This window comes from Rana temporaria, chromosome 3, assembly GCF_905171775.1.
Source record: "Rana temporaria chromosome 3, aRanTem1.1, whole genome shotgun sequence".
NCBI classification, from domain to species: domain Eukaryota; kingdom Metazoa; phylum Chordata; class Amphibia; order Anura; family Ranidae; genus Rana; species Rana temporaria.
The window spans coordinates 76013130-76037937 of NC_053491.1; the positions used below are offsets into that span (position 1 = coordinate 76013130).

The 24808-nt window shown below is 43.7% G+C and overlaps 1 protein-coding gene across 2 annotated transcripts in view; it reads left to right on the forward strand.

Annotated features, from left to right (window-relative positions):
* LOC120931388 (neuronal acetylcholine receptor subunit alpha-7) overlaps positions 1 to 9036 on the forward strand; it is a 249516-nt gene extending 240480 nt beyond the window's left edge. For both annotated transcript variants that reach the window (XM_040342782.1, XM_040342783.1), the window contains one exon: positions 7303 to 9036. In XM_040342782.1, coding sequence (XP_040198716.1) covers positions 7303 to 7848 — 546 coding nt within the window. In that variant the 3' untranslated portion in view covers positions 7849 to 9036. The remainder of the gene's footprint in view (positions 1 to 7302) is intronic.
* The last annotated feature ends 15772 nt before the right edge of the window (positions 9037 to 24808 follow it).

Consider the following 24808-nt stretch of genomic DNA (forward strand, 5'->3'; position numbering starts at 1 on the left):
AGACCTCGACTTCATTAAACTTTTCTACAGTCTCAAAGGCTTTTTCTTCTTGTGTTCTGAAGGCAAAAAAACAACTTTGAAATTCCTGTTTGAAGTTTTGCATTATCTATGTGAATACTTTCTCAAAAATATCCAAAACAAACTTCAGCTGCATGAGATTCAGCCTTTTAGGCAAACTCAATAGACTAGTTGAATGATCAGTGCACTAAACCATAGCATCCAATCATATGTTTGTTTATTGAAGTCAGGTCAGTAAAAGATAGTTACTGACAATGTGGGTTACTGTGCCCTTCATTTTTGTCTTATTAAATAAGCATACATAAGTTTTTTTGATATTTAGGGGTTCTATTGATGCTAAATAACACATACAGTTATTAATAATTAGCTGCAAGTGAAAATACATAAACACTTTTCTCCTCACTCTTGTGGCCTTATTAATTACTACTCTTTTGTGAGGTTAATTTAAGTACCTACAGTATCTACCCAAAGCAAAAATTTAGATACAGGTGAAATCTGGTGGGTTGGGTGAGCTTCTGGCTTCTTATATGACTTAGATACGCCAGTGGTGAAATCCAGCTGCTGTAATTTGACCCTGCTCCTGTCCACAGGTTTTTTTTTTGTGTTTTTGCTAATTTTTTGTATGTTATGAAAATTATCAATTCTAACAGAAAGAATGGGATGCCCTCATAAATTCACGAACGTACGTGCACCCATCGCAGTAAAGATACGCCGTTTCCGTAAGAGATACGCCGCCTAAAGATAAACATGCCCCCTAGGTAGCGTAGCCAATGTTAAGTATGGCCGTCGTTCCCGCGTCGAAATTTGAAAATTTTACGTTGTTTGCGTAAGTCGTCCGTGAATAGGGCTGGACGTAATTTACGTCCACGTCGAAACCAATACGTCCTTGCGGCGTACTTTGGCGCAATGCACACTGGTATATGTACACGGACGGCGCATGCGCCGTTTGTAAAAAACGTCAATCACGTCAGGTCACCCTCCATTAACATAAAACACGCCCCCTCAGCCTAATTTGAATTAGGCGCGCTTACGCCGGCCACATTTACGCTACGCCGCCGTAAGTTGGGAGGCAAGTACTTTGTGAATACAGTACTTGCCTATCTAACTTACGGCAGCATATCGTAAATGCGATACGCTACGCTGCCTTAAAGATGCAGCGCTCTTTATGAATCCAGCTATATGACTAAAAATAATTCAAAATTGAACATCAAAATTAACACTGGCTATATATCACAATGGCTAAATCTGTCTCTAGGGCATGTTAAATTAATACCTTAAAGGGTCACTAAAGGAAAAAAAATTTTTAGCTGAAATGACTGTTTACAGGACATAGAGACATAATAGTTAACTGATTCCTTTTAAAAATGATTAAAAATAGATAAAAAAACAATCATATAATGTGCCTGCAGTGTAGTTTCGTTTTTGCTGTTGTTTGCTGGTTCTCTGATGTACAGAGAGCCACTAGAGGGCAGTCAGCCAATAGAGAGCAGTGATACTTTGTCTAAAACTCCTCAGCACCAATCCAGTTTCGTTTTACACACAGCTCCTTGATTAGTGACCACCGTGAGAAATCTCCCAGTACTGTGGTTATCAGGAAACAGGCAACCAGGAAGTGTCCAGAACAGAGAGAGATTTACAGCAACATGAAAGCAAAAACGAACAATGAGGACATGAAACCAGGACTGCAGTAAGGTAAAGGAAGCTATTTAGCAAAAAAAAAAAATTCCTTTAGTGACCCTTTAATACCATAAATAATAATATGTTAGATTTTTACTCAAGGAGTATATAATGAGTTTGGAAATTCACGAGAAATGCTTAAATAATACATTACAATTTCACGAAACCCATTCGATTTTAGTCAACTAAAATGTACTGAAGGGTTTAGTTGACTAAAATATGATTAAAACTAAAATGGCATTTTAGTCAAAACACTATGACTAAAGCTAAATTGAAATTTGATTTTACTTTATGTAAGGACATGTCAGTTTCCTTGAGATATATGAAATTATTAACAGGTTGTTTAGCTATGCAGGATCTAACAAAAACAGAATTGTCTGTCTCTACCAGCTTTGCACATCTAGAGAGTGACATCGTTGCCCATTCTTCTCTGCAAAAAAACTCAAGCTCTGTCGGATTGGATGGAGTGCGTCTGTGAAAAGCAATTTTCAAGTCTTACCACAGATTCTTAATTGGATTTAGATCTGGATGTTGGCTGGGCCATTCTTACAGTAGGTGAACCCGATTTTGTGTCAATCTCGCTCTCTTTCTCAGCGAGATTGAGCACCTACGAGCCCCATCGCGGGAGCCAGCGCCGAGCTGGCTTGCCGCGATGGATACAGAGCCGTCATAGAAGCGACGGGAGATCCGACTTGGATTCCCGCCAATTCTACACGTGTGCGGCGTTTGTTATGAATCCTGAAGGGGAAGTCCCCGCCGGATTTTAAATAAAAATCCGGCATGGGTCCCCCCCTCAGGAGCATACCGGGCCCTTAGGTCTGTTATGGGTTGTAAGGAGAGCCCCCCTACGCCGGAAAAAACGGCGTAGGGGGTCCCCCTACAATCCATACCAGACCCGTATCCAAAGCACGCTACCCGGCCAGCCAGGAAGGGAGTGGGGACGAGCGAGCGCGCCCCCCCCCTCCTGAGCCGTACCAGGCTGCATGCCCTCAACATGGGGGGGTTGGGTGCTCTGGGGCAGGGGGGCGCACTGCGGCCCCCCCACCTCAGAGCACCCTGTCCCCATGTTGATGAGGACAGGGCCCCTTCCCGACAACCCTGGCCGTTGGTTGTCGGGGTATGCGGGCGGGAGGCTTATCGGAATCTGGGAGCCCCCTTTAATAAGGGGGCCCCCAGATACCGGCCCCCCACCCTAAGTGAATGAGTATGGGGTACATCGTACCCCTACCCATTCACCTGCAAGAAAAGTGGTAAAAACACAAATAAACCACACAGTGTATTAAAATATTTTATTTTTCTGCTCCGGAGGCCGCCCCCTGTCTTCTTTATTAGCTCTTTTACCAGGGGGGGCTTCTTCTTTGACGTCTTCGGGTGGGTGGGGGCCGCCGTCTGGTTCTCTTCCACCGCCGGGGGGGGTGGCTTTTAAAAAAGCCCCCACCCCCCGGCGGGTTTCCTCCGGCGTCTTCGGCGGGGCTCTTCTTCTTCCGCTATCCCGACGGGTCTTCTCAACTCTCCGGGGTTCTCCTTCTGTCTTCGCCGCTCTCCGTTGTTGACTCGGCGCACCCCGGTTCTTCGTCTCGCTGTCCGGTGTCTTCTTCCGTGATGTACGTCTTCTCCTTCCGTGCTGTGATGAGTTCTTCTTCCGTGCTGTGACGTCATGTTCTTCACTTCTCTCCTTCTCCCGATGTTGCCACGCCGGTCCTCCTCGCTGAAATGACGGATGCGCGCCTTGCATCGGACCTATATAGGCCTCACAGTCCCATCATGCTCTGTACCTACCCATGTGATACCTACCCACGTGCAGACAGAAGGAGAACCCCGGAGAGTTGAGAAGACCCGTCGGGATAGCGGAAGAAGAAGAGCCCCGCCGAAGACGCCGGAGGAAACCCGCCGGGGGGGTGGGGGCTTTTTTAAAAGCCACCCCCCCCCGGCGGTGGAAGAGAACCAGACGGCGGCCCCCACCCACCCGAAGACGTCAAAGAAGAAGCCCCCCCTGGTAAAAGAGCTAATAAAGAAGACAGGGGGCGGCCTCCGGAGCAGAAAAATAAAATATTTTAATACACTGTGTGGTTTATTTGTGTTTTTACCACTTTTCTTGCAGGTGAATGGGTAGGGGTACGATGTACCCCATACTCATTCACTTAGGGTGGGGGGCCGGTATCTGGGGGCCCCCTTATTAAAGGGGGCTCCCAGATTCCGATAAGCCTCCCGCCCGCATACCCCGACAACCAACGGCCAGGGTTGTCGGGAAGGGGCCCTGTCCTCATCAACATGGGGACAGGGTGCTCTGAGGTGGGGGGGGCCGCAGTGCGCCCCCCTGCCCCAGAGCACCCAACCCCCCCATGTTGAGGGCATGCAGCCTGGTACGGCTCAGGAGGGGGGGGGCGCGCTCGCTCGTCCCCACTCCCTTCCTGGCTGGCCGGGTAGCGTGCTTTGGATACGGGTCTGGTATGGATTGTAGGGGGACCCCCTACGCCGTTTTTTCCGGCGTAGGGGGGCTCTCCTTACAACCCATAACAGACCTAAGGGCCCGGTATGCTCCTGAGGGGGGGACCCATGCCGGATTTTTATTTAAAATCCGGCGGGGACTTCCCCCTCAGGATTCATAACAAACGCCGCACACGTGTAGAATTGGCGGGAATCCAAGTCGGATCTCCCGTCGCTTCTATGACGTGCTTGCTGGGATGTGCTGTCACTATTCCAGTGAGTGTGAGATGTCGGCGAGATCTCGGCACCCTGTCGCCGAGTATCAGCGCGACGCTGTCGTGCTAAAAGCACAATATCACAAACACCTACTGTATATATGAATATGCTTTAATCTAAACCATTCCATTGTAGCTATGGCTGTATGTTTAGGGTTGTTGCCTGCTGGAAGGTGAACCTCTGCATCAGTCTCAAGTCTTTTGCAGACTCTAATGCCTTGTACACACGATCGGAATTTCCTCAGAAAAAAGTCAGATGGAATTTTTTCATCTGATATTCTGACCGTGTGTGGGCCCCATCTGACTTTTTTTCCGTCTGAGTTTATTCCGATCGTCTGTGTGAAACTCCGACGGAGAAAAAAACATGCATGCTCAGAATCAAGTCAACGCATGCTCGGAAGCATTGAACTTAATTTTTCTCGGCTCGTCGTAGTGTTTTACGTCACAGCGTTCCATCGGATTTGATCCCATCGGAAATTCCGATCATGTGTACAGGGCATAACAGGTTTTCTTCTAAGTTTTCCCTGTATTTGGCTCCATCAATCTCCCCATCAACTCTGACCAGCTTACCTGTCCCTGCTGAAAATGGTGTGTTCAGGGTGATGTGCAGTGTTAGTTTTCCGCCACACATAGCGTTTTGCTTTTAGGCCAAAAAGTACAATTTTGGTCTCATCTAACCAGAGCACCTTCTTCCACATGTTTGCTGTGTCCCCCCCCACATGGCTTTTTGCAAACTGCAAAAAGGACTTCTTATGGCTTTCTTTCAACAATAGGTTTATTATTGCCACTCTTCCATAAAGGCCAGATTTGTGGAGTGCACGACTAATAGTTGTACTGTGGACAGATTCTACCATCTGAGGTGTGGATCTTTGCAGCTCATTCAGAGTTACCATGGACCTCTTGGCTGCTTCTATGATTAATGCTCTACTTGACGGCCTGTCAGTTTAGGTGGATGGCCATGTCTTGGTAGGGTTTGCAGTTGTACCATATACTATGGATTGAACAGTGATTTGCAAGATGTTAAAAGCTTGGGATATTTTTTTTAGAACCTAACCCTGCTTTAAACGTTTCTACTACTTTATCCCTGACCTGCTTGGTGTTGTCCTTGGCCTCGTATGATGCTGTTTGTTCATTAAGCTTCTCTAGCAAACCTCTGAGGGCTTCACAGAACAGCTGTATTTATGCTGAGATTAAATTACAAAAATATGGACTCTATTTACTAATAAGGTGACTTCTGAAGGCAATTGGTTCTACAAGATTTCAGTTAGGAGTATCAGGGTAAAGGGGGTTGAATACAAATGCACACCACACTTTTCAGATATTTATTTGTAAAACATTTTGAAAACCATTTATCATTTCCTTCCACTTCACAATTATGTGCCACTTTGTGTTGGTCTATCATCTAAAATCCCAATAAAATAAATTTACTTTTTTGGTTGTAACATGACATTTTTTGGAAAAAGGGGTATGAATACTTTTTCAAGGCACTGTAAGCCTCAAGATAAGTATTAGGCCTCGTACACACGGCCGAGAAACTCGACGGGCAAAACACATCGTTTTGCTCGTCGAGTTCCTTGTGAAGCCGCCGAGGATCTCGGCGAGCCAAATTTTCCCTTTTTGGCCCGACAAGATCCTCAACGGTTTCCTGGTCGAAAAGTGTACACACGACCGGTTTCCTCGGCAAAAAAACCCCCAGCAAGCTTCTTGCTGTTTTTTTTCCAAGAAACTCGGTCGTGTGTACGAGGCCTTAGACTGCAACAGATTAAAATTGTCATCAAGCCTTCCTAGCTTCAATAACATTGTACTCGTGAAGAGCTGTTACCTTTTCCCACTGGGTCCCCAGTGTAAGGTACAGCATAGCTGAAGCATGTGACCTTAGTTCTTTCCATGTGATCAGCCAACCAACCCGCATGCCTTCCAAACAGGTCAGTCATTTTTATTAATTATTATTTCTATTGGGATTATTCTGCTCATAACCAAAAAGATAATTGCAAGCTTTTTCAAAATTAAATGGCATACCTTAAGTATAACAGCCTGGAAGTCGTGAGCCAATGACTGATGTTTTAAAAGGGGTGTTATTTTTGCCCATTATCACCAAAGCACCTGCTGATGCTAAAAAACATGTGGGATGGTATTATCACAAAATAGGGCCTGCAAAATTCCTAAGAGCATTCACTAGGTACACTAACAACATTTGTATTAATAGTTGTGTTTCCCAAAATAGACCCCTCTTTTAAACTGTTAAAAAGTGTCTAGTGAAAAAGATGACATTACTGCAGGCAAAATATTACATTAATGCCACTAATACTGGTTGATGCAGAAGATACTTTGTCAAGTTATTAGAAACAAAAATTAAAGGTGTTCTTTAAAGTCCAGTTGAACTCAGTTTTAATCAGCTAAATACGTTCCAGGTGTGTGAAAACAAAGGAGTTTGATGTCTTACGGTTCATTTTCTTTCTAGAGCAGCCACAGTTTGGGTAGAAAGGCCTGCCCCTTGCCAGTAGCTACAGAGTTGGACTATTGCTCTCTGTGTTTAAGTAGGGGTCCCATTAAAGGGACATGCCCCCCCGGTGAGTCAGACCAATAGTCCACTGATTGGGGAGCTCAGGCTCTTAGACGGAGGCATGTCGAACCTCTGCCAAAAGCTCACTGCTTCTCCACAGAGGTTTCCACTCTGCAGGATGGCTGTAGACCGACTTTCTCTTCAGACTGTGTTAGACTTTGAAGACCCTTTGTTTTGATGCACCTGGAATGTATTTAGCTAATTTTTTTTCTCACATTTCTTCAATAACTGTCCTTCATTCCAGCTTTATTGTTGTAGAATAAAGCAATCTGTATTTTGGTTTAAAATTTGAAGTAGATAATATATGGAACTGTGATGGTATTTATCTTGCTTTTCTTCTAGACAAGAATCATTCTTCTAAATTGGTGTGCATGGTTCCTGAGAATGAAAAGACCAGGAGAAGACAAGGTCAGACCTGTTTGCCAACACATTAATAAGCAGCAACATCAGCAACAACATCAGCGACGCTGCAGCATGAACAGCGTGGAAGTTAATACTGTTAGTGGTCAGCAGTCCAGTAATGGAAACATGCTTTATATTGGCTTTCGAGGTTTAGAAGGAATCCATTGTACACCTACTACAGATTCTGGAGTAATATGTGGCCGAATGGCCTGTTCACCAACCCATGATGAAAATCTAATCCACCACACACGCCACTCTGAAGGTGACCATGACTTAGCCAAGATTTTGGAAGAACTGCGCTTTATTGCCAATAGATTCAGAGACCAAGATGAGGATGAAATCATATGTAATGAATGGAAGTTTGCTGCCTCTGTGGTGGACCGGTTATGTTTGATGGCATTTTCTGTCTTTACCATCATTTGTACTATTGGAATATTGATGTCAGCTCCGAATTTTGTAGAAGCAGTGTCTAAAGATTTTGCTTAACTTCAAAATGATATCTTTTTAATGGTGTCCTTTCCACCTAAGTGGGCTTTTTCTACTGAAACCAGTGCTGAAATGGATATCTTGTGCTCATATTAGGGATATGCATTGGCGTTAACCATAACTCAAAGTGTACAATTCTTAATTTATTTTTTTAAATTAAAGCGGAGGTTCCGCGGTTTCTTGATTTTTTACTTTTGTGTGCAATGCATAGTAAAACATATATGAATTTGGCACTCACTTGCTAGCCGCTTCTAATTGCACTGCCTCGTTTTCCGTCATAAAGAAGGACTATCTTGCTTGTGGGCATTGTGAAGCCCACAAGCAAAGACTTCTTGGATGCGGTGATCCGACGTGACCACGACGTGACCACGTGACCCACGAGAATACTGTTGAAAACAGTACAGATCGTCTTCTGAGAATCTTGTGACATCACTCCCAGGAGACATTGCGAACAGCACCCATAACACACTGGGCCGTTGGGGAAAACAAAGGACACACCCACTCCCGCGGGGAACAGTACCCGGAAGCTACATGCAAAATATCAGAATAAAGGTAATCATTAAGCTACGGGGAAAAAAAACATGGATTCTACATGTATTAATTCTGCGGTTAGTAGTAATATAAAGTTAAAATTTAGGGTGAAGTGAACCTCCGCTTTAAATATTATGTTTAGGTATGATCATGCAATTTCTTTACCTTCACAGAAAATGTAACTGTACAGTTATGTCACCAGTATGCATACAATACACCAATTATCTACTGTTTGGTTCTATAATATTGACATACAACACAAACTAAACGTATTTGACAAAAACGGTGTCATATATCAGTATGTTACTTTACAATTGTTTTATATATCACTGCAGACTGCCATATATCTACACAATGATGAAATGAAATTGGCAAGTATTCAAGGAAATAATTATATTTTTATAATACATAAATTTATATGAAATATTGTAGAAGTATTTAAGATAAAAAAAGTTCTCAGGGTCATTTACAACAGACACTAGTATTTTATTATACTCAAGAGTGCCTGCCTAAATGCATACATATGTTATGTTATATAGCTGCCTATTATAAATGTGCACAATCTATCTTCTTGCAAGCTCTGCAATGTTAGGTCATGTGCCAGCACTGTCTACCTGAATCACTATGCCCGCTATTAAATCACTGTTGGCAAAGTAATTAAATGTCACTGTCAATCATAGTCTTATGTCCATTATAAAAAATAAGACTACTTTCAAAAGTGCACTATTAAAAGGACTCTCATTGTCCCCCTGAGAAACAAAAAAATTAAATGTTAATACAGACCCAACATATAGTAGCTGCTTCCCCTGTTTCTGACTGCTTTGGTGTATCCATATTTTGCAGGAGATGGGTATTCTATTAATCTAACTGGCAGCATTGTTTGTCAGGCACAATACCTTACAGCAGTGGTCATCAACCCTGTCCTCATGCCCCACTACCAGGCCAGGTTTGCAAGATAACTAAAATACATCACAGGTGATATCATTTGCTGCTCAGTGATTACAATATTCTAGTCTGCATCTCCCCAAGGTAATACATAAAACCTGGCCTGTTAGTGGGCCCTGAGGACAGGGTGGATGACCACTGCTAAACTGTGGCAGTGTTAAGTGTGTGAGGTTAATATTTGAGGACTGAAGGAAGAGGGGGAGTGCACTTGCCCATTAAAAATGAATGGCTATGAGAGCCAAGGGTACTTTTTGTGCCTTAGCTGTGAATTAAGACCAGTACAGACAGGGCGAATGCCGGCCCGTGTGTACTGCAGCCGGTCGGGGGCTTCTGTTGATGGGGCATGACCGAAAAAGTTGCTCCCAATCAGCTGTCTCAGCCATTGGCTGACAAGAGTGTACTGGTGGGGGGCCATCTCCCCGTCAGAACACAATAGCACAGCATGGGAGATCATTGTACTAACATTGCATGGTTAGTACAGCGGATTCTCCAAATCTGTCAGTTTTTTATTGTTCTGCCCTACTGGGTTGAATGAAAAGAAACCAATAGTGTGTACTAGGTTTAATATGTATTCTCTAGTTATCAATGCGAGTAAGGATTAGTGTCAGCCATCATATTCTAATGGCAATGAGCACAATAACATAATTGCCTTGTACTAGTCACTATAGGGATTGTCAATGCTTTCCTGATTGTGGTATCACAAGAAGGACGTATAAGTGATTGCAACCTCTGATCTTAGAACACAGGAGGTCTCATGTGTATAATCAAGAGAAAGGTAAACGGGAGCCATAAATTAAATATGAGTTGTCATTTTTAAGTGTAAGTTTGAAAAATACAAACAACCTAACTGGTTAAAAAAAGAAATCCTTTCTCTGGTTTTACATACCTTCTCTTCTATACCTTTTTTGAGTTTTAGTAAAATCCATATTAATACACAGAAAATAAAATATCTATCAAAATAAGACAGAACAGAAAATGTTCGCATGAGACTTTTCTGAGTGGTGCTGAATAAAAAATACATGAAATGTATGAAAATGCTAAATGTTATTTTTGATTTGCATAAAAAAGCAGACAAGGACATTTTCACATAAAAAAAAAGAAACACTTTTTATAGAAAATACAAAAACAATTTCTCCCATATACTGTACATCCCAAGTGTCAACCGACATAGTAGGTCATTATCTTATTGACAGAAGCTGTAATGTTTAAGCATTTTGTAGGGCAATGCCCACTTCATCATGAGACAACCATAAGTTGGTTTATGTGTACATACAGCAGTGAAGTAAGGTAGAAAGCATGACCATATGGTTAAAGCCAAAAAAGGAGAAAAGATATCTGGATCTCAATACTGTGAACACTCACAGTGGATTGGAGCCCCCCCGGGAGCTGAGGGTAGGTGGGTAACCAGAAGTCAAGTCTGATCTTTTGGATGTGCAGCATTCTTTCATACACCTGCACCAGCCATTAGCTCCATGCTTTTATATGCTTTGTTTGCCAAACAATAGGTTCTTTGTTTGATTTCTGCTTGTGAGGTGTTCTGATTAGATTGATTCATCTGGATACAGCTCTTTCATAAGCCATCAGAGAACTTTTTTCCTTTTCCCCCTGTTTTTTGAGATGTTACCATCATCACAGTTTGAATATGATTTTTTATAAAAATTCTGTTGGATTATCTCAACATTTAATCAGTCAATCATCTGTTTTCTAGCATGTATGTGTATGCTGTCTGAGTGGTGTTTTGACATTTTTAATTCATAGACAACGTTGTCTTTATTTTATAATGGTGAAAGGTTTATTTATTTTTTTTGAGTGTTTTTGATGTGAATTGTTGTTCATCAATAAACTTTATATATATTTTTTCATTTATAAATATGTACTCCTTCATTGCTAGATCCCTGTGGCTCATTTAAGTGGCACTTTGAAATCGCATCAGAGAGAAGATGTGATCCACAATCTCCTCTTGCCACTTGTTTTGGTATAAGGGGGTATGCAGTTGGGGGGTCTCTATCTATGCCCCACCTTCTGGTTACCCAGCTCCTGGCGGTACCTCCACTGTGAGTGTTTACAGCATTGAGATCCAGATATCATTTCTCCTTTTTTTGGTTTTAACCATATGGTCATGTTTTCTACATTACTTCACCAGTGTATGTACACTTAAACCAACTTATGGCTGTCTCCTGATTAAGTGGACGTTGCCCAACGAAATGCATAGAGATTACAGCTTCTGTCAATAAGATAATGACCTACTATGTCGGTTGGAATGTACATGGAATGTACATGGGGGAATTGTATTTGTATTTTTTATAAAAAGTATTTTTCTTTTGAGTTCTATGTGAAAATGTCCTTGTGTGCAAATCAAAATAAAAATGTTGTATTTTTATACATTTCATGTATTTTTTACTCAGCACCACTCAGAAAAGTCCCATGGGCAAATTGTCTGTTCTGTCTTGTAGTATTGGGGATGGAGTGCTGCTTTAATCTGAGCATAGGTGATAATTATTTTTTCTATCAAAATAAGGCTTTTACATTAATAAAATAAAATGGCTTTTTGTTTAGCATTTAATCAATCATACACACAGTATATGTATATTGTGTGCTGGGGATAGATAGCACATACAACGCTTCCTGGGGCGAACACACTTTCAGGTACAGATACCAGTCCAGTGCTCAAGTGACAAACATTGAGCTTATTATTGGGGCTATTTACAAGTCTAATTATAGGTGCTGTACAGTTTTCTGCAAAATAAACAAAGCAAAAGCTTTAAAATAAAATCTTAGCTGTGTCCCGGGACTAACTGCACAAATCAAAGTCTTAACTAGCACTCTGAGCAAGCCTAAAACTTGTTAATCTCCGCAGATAGAGTTTTACAGTTTTCACCAACCTTCAGCTCTCACAGACACGACTTGTCTGTTCCCTAGACTCTCAAGCACTGACTCTGAGTGATCCTAAATTGCCAGACTGGAAAGGTGCAAAATCTGAACTGGACAGAGAATTGGAAGTTTCTAAAAGTGTATGAAAGGAACCTGGGAGATGTGTAAGCCCTGAACAGGACTTTTCCAGGCTCCCTCCCTCTGACAAGACAATCCACTAATACATATATATATATATATATATATATATATATATATATATATATATATATATATATATATATATATATATATATATATATATATATATATATATATATATACCACTGATCAGCTATAACATTATGACCACTAACAGTCTTATTACAATGGCATCTGCATGTGGGCAAGATATATTAGGCAGTAAGTGAACGTGTTGTCCCTGAAGCTGATGTGTTGAAAGCAGAAAAAAAATTACAAGCATGAGCATTTGAGAGAGCATGGTGAGAGCAAAGGTGAAATGGCTAGACGACAGGATCAGAGCATTTACAAAACTGCAACTCTTGTGGGATTTTCTGGGTCTGCAGTGGTCAGGACCTATCAACAGTGATCTAAAGAAGGAAGACCGGTGAACCTGCGACAGTGTCATGGATCGTCATCGTCAAGGCTCATTAATGCACGTGGGGAGCGAAGACTGGCCAGTGCAGTCTGGTTCAATAGAAGAGCTACTGTAGCTCAAACTACTCAAAAAGCTAATGCTTATTCCAATAGAAAGGTGTCAGAAGACACAGTGCATCGCAGTTTGTTGTATATGGAGCTGTGTAGAAGTAGACCAGTCAGGATGCCCATGCTGACCCATGACCACAGCCAAAAGCGCCTACAATGGGCACTTGAGCATCAGAACTCGACCATGGAGCAATGGAGGAAAGCGGCATGGTTTAATTAGTTCAAGAATGGTTTGAGGAACACAACCATAAGTTAGAGGTTTTGACTTGGCCCCCAAATTCTCCAGATCTCAATTTAATCAAGCATCTGTGGGATGTGCTGGAAAAACAAGTCCGATCCAAGTCACAACTTACATGATTTAAAAAGCTCTGCCACTGATGGCTTGGTGCCAGATAACACAGCATACATTTAGAGGCCTAGTGGAGTCCATGGCTCGATGGGTTATGGTGGGCGGTCATAATGTTATAGCTGATTGGGGAACATATACTATATATATATATATATATATATATATATATATATATATGTTTTTCTGCTAGTCCACTGAATATGTTGCCTTTAAACAAGGCAGAGTATTGCCTAACAGACATTGGATTGCACATGGAAAAACCTAAAACAAAATTACCGGTAAACCTAATGGAAGTTTGTGATATTTCTTTATTAACTAAGATCTGCAGCAGTATCTACACTAAGCCTGGGTTCACACTATTGCGAACGCAGACATCGTATGTGATTTGCACCGCATTGTGGTGTCGATCATATGCAATGTCTGTGCAATGTGAATTCAGCCATACAGTTGTATGGCTGAACCCGCATTGGATTCACATGAAAAAGGTGCAGGAACCTTTTTTCTTTTTTTCCCGCACTGGAATTGGATCACATGGGTGTTCACACCATGAGATCAGATTACTGTCAGAATTCACAGTTGCACTGCGATCTGCAAAAAGATCTGGGGGTGTCATCTCGGCGGGTTCGCAGACGGCAGTGAGATGTGATGCGGAAATCGGTTTTGGAATCATGCTGGTTCCCGCATCGTAATAGTGTGAACCCAGGCTGAAGCTTACAAATAAGAAACCAGATCCCCAAAGCAGAACGTGCTTCATGTTTCTACCTGTTATTAACTGGTGAGTTTGGTGCTTGATGAACATGAATTGAGTGCAACAACTAGTTTGGTATTCAGGACACACATAATCAGGCACAGTCAATTAGGTTTTAATTTCATACCACAGGCCTAGAACTTTATGGGATTATACTTTTTACCAGACATTGTATTAAAAAAAGAAAAAAGCTGACATGGTTAAATACATTTAAGTGCACGTATTTATACTTTTTCCCCCAGAATTTTAAGCTGTCGGCTCTAGGACTGTTAATTGACAGTTAGACACCAATGGCTGCACAGTAGTCCCATGTCAATCATTCACTAAGAAGTGATGAAAGGATATGAATGCCAGCTCTAGATCCTGAAAAAGTTGTGCCACGTTTCTGTCCTGGCAAGTTTTCCATGGAATCTTTCCATACACTGTATTCACTGTATTTTACAAAATGACAGGTAACCAAAAGAGCATTATTTAGATTGTTTGATGTTGTAAACCAGGGATCTTCAAACTACGACCATCCAGCTGTTGCAGAACTACACATCCCATGAGGCAATGTAAAACTCTGACATTCACAGACATGACTAGGCATGATGGGAATTGTAGTTCCTGAACAACTGGAGGGCCATAGTTTGAGGACCTCTGTTGTAAACAATCAGCACCTTGGGCCCGCCTGTTGTAAATAACCCATAATGTATTACATATCTTACAGAACCATGTTATCAAAAATCAGTTACTGGAGTGAGAAATACGGTCAGCAATAGCTTTGTAATAAATTTGAAAATATTTTTGAAGACTTAGCATAGCAAGTAGAACATTTCCAACCTGTCTCAAGTTTCTGGTCATTTTACTGTACTTGTTGTAAAATGTTGTCTGTATACACAGTGACATGGAAATGGTGCAAGTGCTATGATGTCATACAGGAAACTATTGCGATTACTATTTCTGTATGTTGCAATAAATCTTTTCATGATGACCCATACTTGTTTCACATAATTTGAAGGGGATGTGGCATACGAGTCTTCAGTGGTTTCAATTATATTATGTGGTTTTGTCTTAATACTTGCTATATATTTTCTAATATTAAAACATTGCCTCTAAACACTAAACAAGTTAGATACATTCTTATGTCTAATGAAACAAAATGACTCAATAAGCAAAGTGTGAGATTTGGCCCATATCTATGCTTCAAATGGGGGAAGATTCACTAATATTTTTTATTCTGTTGGCAATTTAACAGCATTTAAAAAAAAAAAGGCACACAGGCGACCTCCAAGGCCAGTTATGTCTGGTGTACTGATCCAGTACAAAGCCCCTGGTGATGTTAGTGGGCATATGGGTTAAAATCAATGAGCAAAGGCTTAGCTTGCATATAAGGGCCCGGATTCACATACATCGGCGCATATTTATGCTGCCGTAGCGTATCGAATATATGCTACGCCGACGCTGCGCAGAGCGGCGAGCACAGTATTCACAATGGAAATGCTCCCAACGTTGTGCCGGCGTAACGTAATTTCATTGGCGCAAGCCAGCGTAAGTGTAAGTGGGTGTGACCTTATGCAAATGATGGTCCGAGCGTGGAGCAGTGTTTTACGCCTGGCGTATCATGAACGGAGCATGCGCAGTGACGTGGACGTATGAGCGCTCCCCTGTGCGCATGCTCACAACTACGCCGGTGCAACTTCCTGGGATACGCCGGCCCACCAGCTTACGCTGAGCGCATAAATACGCCCAGCCATACGCCCGTCCGGTGCAAAAGTACATCCTGCTTGTTTCCCCCCCTGAAGCAAGGTACTTTTGCTGAGCGATCGCGGCAGCTGTAAATGGAGGCAAGGAGAGGAGGAAGAAGAACTTTTCTAAGGAGGAGAGGGCTATTATTATTTCGGCAATAGCCAAATTTGATCAGTTCCTCCATGGTGCCCACAGTGCCCGGACCAGCAGGGCACGTAAGAGGGAGATCCTGGAGGAGATCACCCTGGAGGTCAATGCCGTCGGTAATGAGACCAGGACCCCCGACGATGTGAACAAAAAGATAAATGACCTGAGACGTCGGGTCCGTGACAAGCTAGCCCTTATGAGGAGGCACGCCAGGGGCATGGGAGGAGGACCAGCCTCTGCTTTGCAGTTGACCGATGAGGAGGAGGTCATCGCCCAATGTCTGCAGCGGGAGCAGGTGGAGGGCATGGAGGGATTTGACTCTGGCGACCAGGCCTTAAGGAGAGGTAAGTGTGTTTTACCCCTATCCGGTGTGTAGCATGGGAGGGGGAGTAAGGGAACATGTGACAAGTGTATGGGTCCACCAACATGTGAATGCTTTGTGTCATCCACAGATGTGCTGGAGGGAGCTGGGCCATTGTCATCTGCTGGACGACCCACGCCATCCCCGGGTGAGTGTGCCCACACCTCTCCTCTAGAGGAAGTTGTGGAGGAGCATGGGGACCTGGAGGAAGTTGTCTACCTTGTTGAGGATACCATCATCCCTGGACCCTCCCAAACCTCCTCCCCCATCAGGGGAAGACCCTCACCCTCCTCCACCATCAGGGGAAGCCCCTCACCCTCCTCCACAATCAGGGAAAGCCCCTCAAGGGCCTCCCCGTACATACAACCCCAAGCCTCTCCTGCCCCCAGGAAGGCGACGCACAAGACAAGGGGTGTTCCTGAGTCCCTCCAGGAAAATCTTGCGAGGGATCAGGCCCGCCAGACCCGCCATATGTGTGCTGTAGCCAGGGACCTGCGACATGTGGCAGACAGCCTGGCCTCCTCAGCACAGATAAATGACAGCCTGCAGGATGTCAGTGGGAACTGTGCTGCGATTGTCGCCTGCGTTGGGGAGCTGCAGGCCACAACATCATGCCTCGTGGCAGAGGTAAAGAGCCTGGCAGTGGCTGTAAAGGCCAATACTGCTGGCATCGAGGCTGAGGGGAGTCAGACGAGGCGCCACCAGCGGCACAACACCACCCGCTAGCTGTGGATGCAGGCGCAGACTAATGCGGTCCTCACCCGCATTGCCCCGGCGTTGGAGGGCAGGCAGCCAGCACCTGCCAGGAGTGGCAGACCTGTGGAAGAGCCTCCTCCTGATGCCCCACCACCCCCACCTGAGGCTTCCCCCAGACAACTAAGGAGCCGGAGCCGTGGCATCAGGCGTGTTGCCCACGACAGGGCAATTGATTGCCTTTTTTTAATTGTCTTTGCTCAGGTTATAAGCGTTTTATTTTTGTTTATGCTCAGGTTATGAGCATTTTATTTTTGTTTATGCTCAAGTTATGAGAGTTTTTGTTTTTGTAGTGAATGCACACGGTGAGGAGTGCAGGCTACAGTGTGACTGGTGTGCAAATGTGGGGGTGACATTCCTGCCAGCAAGGTGTGTCACCCTGGGTCGTCAGGGATAGGTTATCCCCACGACCGTGTGAATGTGGTATGAATGGACAGCAACATCATTTGGGCCTTGGCATGGCGTTGCTGCTCCCAAGTCCCGCACGGTGGACTTGGGCTAATCCAATGTGAGGTGGATGTGGTGTGTGTGAGCTAGGGACCACAGTGGTGTGCATGCATGCATTCTCCTTGTGCCATGATGAATGTGTGTGTTTAACGTGCAAAGATGCGTTCCACGAGGCAACTCCTGACTGCTGTTCACTCAGCAAATGGGGTAGCCTCGGGCAGGGGGGGACTGTCTGGTTCGGGGGTCAGGTCATCACATATGTCAATCTCCAGGCCCTTTCTCATGGCGTAGTTGTGCAGCATGCAACATGCACCGATGATCTGGCACACAAAGTTTGAGGAATACAACAGGGTCCCCCCGGACTTATCCAGGCATCGGAAATGGGACTTCAGGAGGCCAAATGGGCGCTCCACCACTGCACGGGTGCGTATGTGTGCAGCATTGTATCTTCTCTCTCCTCTGGTTTGGGGATTCCGGTATGGAGTCATGATATGGGGCCCAAGTGCATATGCCGAGTCACCTGGAAGGGAAAAGACAGGAAGATGTTAGAGGATGTTAGTCGTGCATGTGTCCGGTCGGACAGTCATGCCTGACTCCCATGTCACTCACCAACCAGCCAGCTGTCCCTGTACATGTTCTGTTTGAATTCTGTTGGGATGTTTCTTTGATGGAATATGTAGCTGTCGTGGCTGGCCCAGGGGTGTTGATGGAATGCCAATGCTTACGATTGCGGTATATGTGCTCTGTGGCACGGGGGGGCCGTAGTGCCACATGTGTGCAATCAATGGCCCCCACGGTGTGTGAGGATTGCGGGGACAACCTGGTGCACGCATCTGCTCATGGTGGATTGTGACATCCCAGACACGACTCCACTTGTATGTTGGAACAATCCACTGGCAAGGAAATGCAGTGTTCCCAGTACCTTGACCAGTGGCTGCACTGCATGTGAGCGCTGTGTCTTGCCGATGATGTCATCATGCAGGGCTGTGGCTAATTCCAGGATGGCATCAGGGCTGAATCTGAAGATGCGATACACCTCCGATTCCCCCATGCCAAAGATGTTAATGCGTGTTCGGTATATCCTCTCCCGTGCCCTCCTACGTGCCTGTGGACACAGTAGTAGTGCTATGACCATGGCTGCCCCTGGCATGTTGGCATACAGATGTGTTGTTCTGCAAGTGTGGTTGCTCAGCTCGTCCGTAATGGTGCTGCTGCAGCTGCTCTCCAGCTGATCTGTGCACGTCTGTTGCTGAGTTACACCTGCTTTATGAGGCATAACTTTAGGCCGGACGTACAACTTACGCGCACATCGCGTAGCCTGCGCCAGGCGCAAGTACGTTCGTGAATTGCCGTATCTCCCTTATTTGCATATTTGAATAGGAAATCAATGGGAGCGCCAGATGCGTCCAGCGTAAATATGCGCCCACGATACGCCGGCGTAGGAAAGTAACATCGGTTGGAAGAAGCCTATTTTCAGGCGTATCTAGTTCTGTGGTGCACAGATAAGACGGCGCATATTTGCACTTACGCGGCGTATCTCGAGATACGTTGGCGCAAGTGCTTTGTGAATCCGGGCCAATATTTTTAAACTTTTAGTAGCATGAGTAGTATTGTTGCGAAGTTCCTTATTTGCAACATTATGATTACAGTGCATTGAAAAGTGAGACAGCTGGAGTTAGTTACATAGTGGGTGATTCACAGAGAGTTAGGCCGGCGTATCAGTAGATACGCCGACCTAACTCGGAATCTACGCCGACGTAAATTTAAACGTATTCTGGAAACCAGATATGCTTAAATTAGGCTCAGATATGAGCGGCGTACGTGTCTTACACCGTCGTATCCTAAAGTGTAATTTTTAGGCTGACCGCTAGGTGGCGCTTCCATTGCGGTCGGCCTAGAATATGTAAATGAGTAGATACGCCGATTCACGAACGTACGCTTGCCCGACGCAGTTAATATACGCCGTTTACGTAACGCACTTTCAGGCCTAAAGTTATTCCATCAAACAGCTGGAATAGTAATGTTAAGTATGGTCGTCGTTTCCGCGTCAAAATTTGAACATTTTACGTTGTTTGCATAAGTCGTCCGTGTATAGGAATTTACGTCATTTACGTCCACGTCTAAACCAATAGGACCGTGCGGTGTACTTTGCCGCAATGCACACTGGGATATGTACATGGACAACGCATGCGCCGTTCGTAAAATACGTCAATCACGTCAGGTCACCCCCTATTAACATAAAACACGCCCCCTCAGCCGAATTTGAATTAGGCGCCATTACGCCCGCCCGATTTACGCTACGCAGTAACTTAGCAGGCAAGTACTTTGTGAATCATGTACTTGCCTCGCTAACTTACGGCGGCGTAGTGTAAACACGATACACTATGCCGCCGCAACGATACGCCTGCCTACCTGAATCTAGCCAATAGTTTGAAATGATGCAATAGTACACAAGTCTATTTAGTTCAACCAATAGAAAAAAAAATAACAATTAGAAAACCTTCACATACAAAATCCTTTACCCACAGTTGATCCGGAGAAAGGCAAAAACAAATTAACCATGATCCAATTTGCTCCAGAAGACAAAAAAAACTTCCTGATCCCCCTAGGAGGCAATTAGATATTCCCTGGATCAACTATACCTTCTGTTATTACCTATATATGATAATAACCAGTTATATATTTGAGTTTAGGAATGCATCCTGCTCTTTTTTATAACGCTCTACTGAGCTTGCCAGAACTGGTTCTTGATAGTCTGTTTCTTATTTTCACAGGTCTTAGGGATTAAACTTTCTTCAAAATGTGGCATTTTACACACACCACTATAAAATCCAATCAAAGCACTTGGCACTAAATAAAATAGTTACTTTTTAGTCCTGTTTACCCTGCTGTGTTTTCTTTGCTTTAACAATTAAACCACTTTGCTTTCTTGATGCTTCAAAGCGTTGGTTGAACTAGATGGACTTGTGTCTACTTTTAACCAGACTATTTAAAGTGGAGGTTCACCCTATAAAAAAAATTCTAACATTATATCCAGCCCAGTCCTGCAAATAAAATAACACTGACCTTTTTTTTTTTTCCCTGTAGATATCGTTTAGCCATAGCCTTCACAGCGGCTTCCGGGTAGGGAATCCCGCGGGAGTGGGCGTTCCTATTGACATGCCAATCAATTGGCATGTTAAACGACGGCGCACACAGCGCGTCACGACTTCCCGAAAGAAGCTCGGGTCGGCTCGGCTCTATTCGGCGCCGTTGCGCAGGCGCCGAATAGAGCCGAGCCGACCCGAGCTTCCTTCGGAAAGTCGTGATGCGCTGTGTGCGCCGTCGTTTAGCATGCCAATTGATTGGCATGTCAATAGGAACGCCCACTCCCGCGGGATTCCCTACCCGGAAGCCGCGGTGAAGGCTATGGCTAAACGATATCTACAGAAAAAAAAAAAAAAAGGTCAGTGTTATTTTATTTGCAGGACTGGGCTGGATATAATGTTAGAAATTTTTTATAGGGTGAACCTCCACTTTAACTATGTCTCCAAGGCCTCCACATAAGCCTATCACAATGCTTGCTAACAGCTGCAGCATATGAGGGGCCTTTATTCAGAGTTAGCTTCATTTTTTTTGGAGGTATGGAAGGTATAAGATATCTCAGGATGCACTGGGAAAGAAACAAGTGAACCAGAAAGACATCAACAGTCACTTCTGGTTCATGTGTATATATTATGGAAGTGTCTGGTGCAGACATCACATCTGGTGTGCAGCATGAAGCAGAAGGAAGGTAAGCAGGGTCTGGACCAGAGTGGAGTAACAAGAAGACAGCACACATGGGGCCGGTTTCAGATAGGTTAGCGGATCTTTAGATCTGATTTACGATCTGCCGCCGCAAGTTTTTGAGGCGAGTGCTTAATTCAGAAAGCACTTACCTCAAAACTTGCGGCGGCGTATCGTAAATCCCCTGGCGGAATTCAAATTCCGCGGCTAGGGGGAGTATAGTATTTAAATCAGGCGCGTCCCCGCGCCGATTTAACTGCGCATGCGCCGCCGGCTAAATTTCCCAGCGTGCATTGCTCCAAATGACGTCGCAAGGACGTCATTGGTTTCGACGTTTACGTAAATTACATCCGGCCGTATTCGCAAACGACTTACGCAAACGACGTAAAAAATTCAAAACTCGGCGCGGGAACGACGGTCATACTTAACATAGGATACGCCGCACTTACCCCTGCTATAGCAGGGGTAACTTTCCGCCAGAAAAAGCCGTACGCAAACGACGTAAAAAAAAAGCGCCGGGCGGTCGTTCGTTTCTGAATCGGCGTAAATGCTCATTAGCATATTTGACGCGTAAAAGACACGGAAGCGCCACCTAGCGGCCGGTATGGAATTGCAGCCTAAGATCCGACGGTGTAAGTCACTTACACCTGTCGGATCTTAGGCATATCTATGCGTAACTAATTCTATGAATCAGTCGCATAGATACGACCGGCCGGCCTTGGAGATCCTATCTGAATCTGGCCCATGGTGTGAAATGTTGGAAAACTATAGTGGAAGGTGAGTGGGGACTGGTGAGATAAGACTGAGTGGTGGACCACAGCAGGAGAAATTAACAGATTTCACATGCATTGAACAGCATGGGAGCAATATAGCAGGAGGTGAACAGGGACTGGATGAAGGATGAGTCAACCAGAGGATCAGCAGAGCTTGAGCTTACTACTGAGTGGGGGATCAGCAGAGCTGGGGGTTACTATTGAGTGGGGGATCAGCAGAGCTTGAGGTTGCGAATGAGTGGGGGATCAGCAGAGCTGGTGATACTACTGAGCCAGGGATTTCCTAAACAAGAGTACTAATGATCTTGGGATCTGCTAAGCTGGGGTATTACTGAGTTATGGGTACTACTGAATCCCTGTAAAACAAATAGAAAGTCAGCACACACAGGGTATTTGCCAAGCTTTAAAAAAGCCTCACAGAAGCAGCAACACACATCAAAAAAGCATGTTGAATAGAGGGCGCTTTAATGTGTGGTAACATGTCAAGTCAAAACATGTGTAAATGAGCCCTTACTGTGAAGAAAGAAGCCTTTCTGTACATGGAGATTACATCTCCACATAAAGAATGCCCCCTTGTCCTCTGTAATGACATGAAAGTGAATAACTTTACACCAAGATCACTATATGGACCACCTACTGTATGTATGTACCTACATGGGGATCATATCTCCCCTTAATATCCTCTTTTCAAGAAAGAATAAATTCAGGTCAGCCAATCTTTTCCTTATGGTTGAGCTCCTCCGTGAACTGGTGCGCAAAACTAAATTGCATATTCCAAGAGTGGTCTTACTAATAATTGGTATGTCTCACTTCCTGGAGTCTAAACCTCTTTTAATGAATGCAAGTATTTTGCTTACATTAGCAACTGCAAAAAAAATAGCCATTGTATGTTGTTATTAAAGTGGATGTAAACCCATCCTTTCTAAACTACTGCCATAGTGCTGATCTATAAGGATATAGATGCCTCCTGCATGTATCCTTACCTGTCAAATGTTTCCCCTCTGTCTGTTATAAGAACTGAAAAACTGCAGATTCTGTGGGTGGATCTGTTGTCTGGAGCTCTGTGGGTGGAGTTGTGATGTCAGTAGACTCCCCTTGTCAGCATTTTTTCCTGTGTATTCCTTACACTAAATTCGGCTATGATCACTAACATCCAGCCAAAATCCAGAAAAGTAACCACATGAATTCAGAAAAGGAGTGGGGGTGGGAATTAAAAAAATAATGCCTCTCTCCAGGCTAGTACATGAGATATGTAAATAACCTGTCACTCACAGCAAGGGGGCGGAACGGACTAAGGTTTTTCTCTGTAAGTCCCTTTTATTTCACTGAACAATAAAAGAGGATTGCTCAGAGCTGGATTAACTCTGTGTGGCAAGACTAGGCACCGATGATAGAAAATTATACTGTACATTGTGACATAAAAATAAATAAATAAAATAAAAATTAGGTTTTACATCTACTTTAACCCCCCTGGCGGTATTCCCGAGTCTGGCTCGGGGTGGAATTTCAGGACCAAAAGCGGTAACCCCGAGTCAAACTCGGGACCGCCTTGCAGAGTACACAGGCACAAGTTACTTACCTTGTCCCTGGATCCTACGATGCTGCCCCGCTGTGTGATCGAGCGGTGTCCTCCTCGCTCGATTCACAGTGCCACCGAGCGCCGCCGAGCTCCGTTCCCTGCAACGTTACGATGCACAGGGGCAGAGATTGGTGCCAAATTTTAAAAAGTAAATAAACACAATACATACAGTATACTGTAATGTTATAGATTACAGTACTGTATGTAAAAAATACACACCCCCCTTATCCCTAGTGGTCTGCCCAGTGTCCTACATGCACTTTTATTTAATAAATACTGTTCTTTCTGCCTGGAAACTGGAGATTGTCCATAGCAACCAAAAAGTGTCCCTTTATGTCAAAAGTGGTTTTAGACCAGCTAAAAACAGCGATAATAAATTAGAATCACTTGCAGAATTGAGCGATAGTGATTTGTGGAGAATTTCGTCATCAAAAAATTTAAAGTAATAATTTTTATTATTATTATATTATTTGTTATAATTTTTTATATTTATTTATTGTATTATAATTTATGACTTTGTGTTTCAAATTTTATTATACCCGGGATGTCTACTAGACTCTGGTTTGGACAGATTTAAGTGAGTTATTTCTAATAATTACAGGCCTACAATAAAAAACGCCAAATTTCCATGCAAAATAATGGTACCACTTTCAGCACCTATAATCATACCACCAGGGAGGTTAAGCTTATGATCTACCAGAACCTCCAGAATCTTCTTTACCATTGACTGCCCCAGCTGGTTCCTCCAAACTCTATATCATTTATACATAGGTTAAAAAGTAAAGGTCCCAACCCTGAACAATGAGGTACGACATAAATTATCTTAGACCATTTAGAGTATGAATTATAAATCACTTCTCCCTAAATACAGTCTTTTAGTCAGTTTTCTATCCATATGCAAACTGATTTTAACTTACAAAATAGCCATATGTAGGGAACTGTGTCAAACGCTCCTTTATCTAAGTTGTTGTTTACTTCCTCATAAAAAGAAATAAGATCTGATTGACAAGTTCAGTCTTTCATTAATCCATGCTGTCTATTGCTTCAAATATGGTTTTCTAGCAAAAACCCTTCTATGTGGTCTTTTAATAAAATTCTCATTATCTTCCCACATATTGAAGTTAAATCCCCTTTTAAATATAGAGGCCACATTGGCAAATCCAGTGTTTCCGTGCCCCTCATTAAAGAGTCTCTAAAAATTAGAAATAATAGCTTTGAAATAACAGAGCTCATCTCTTTGATGACATGTGGATAAAAG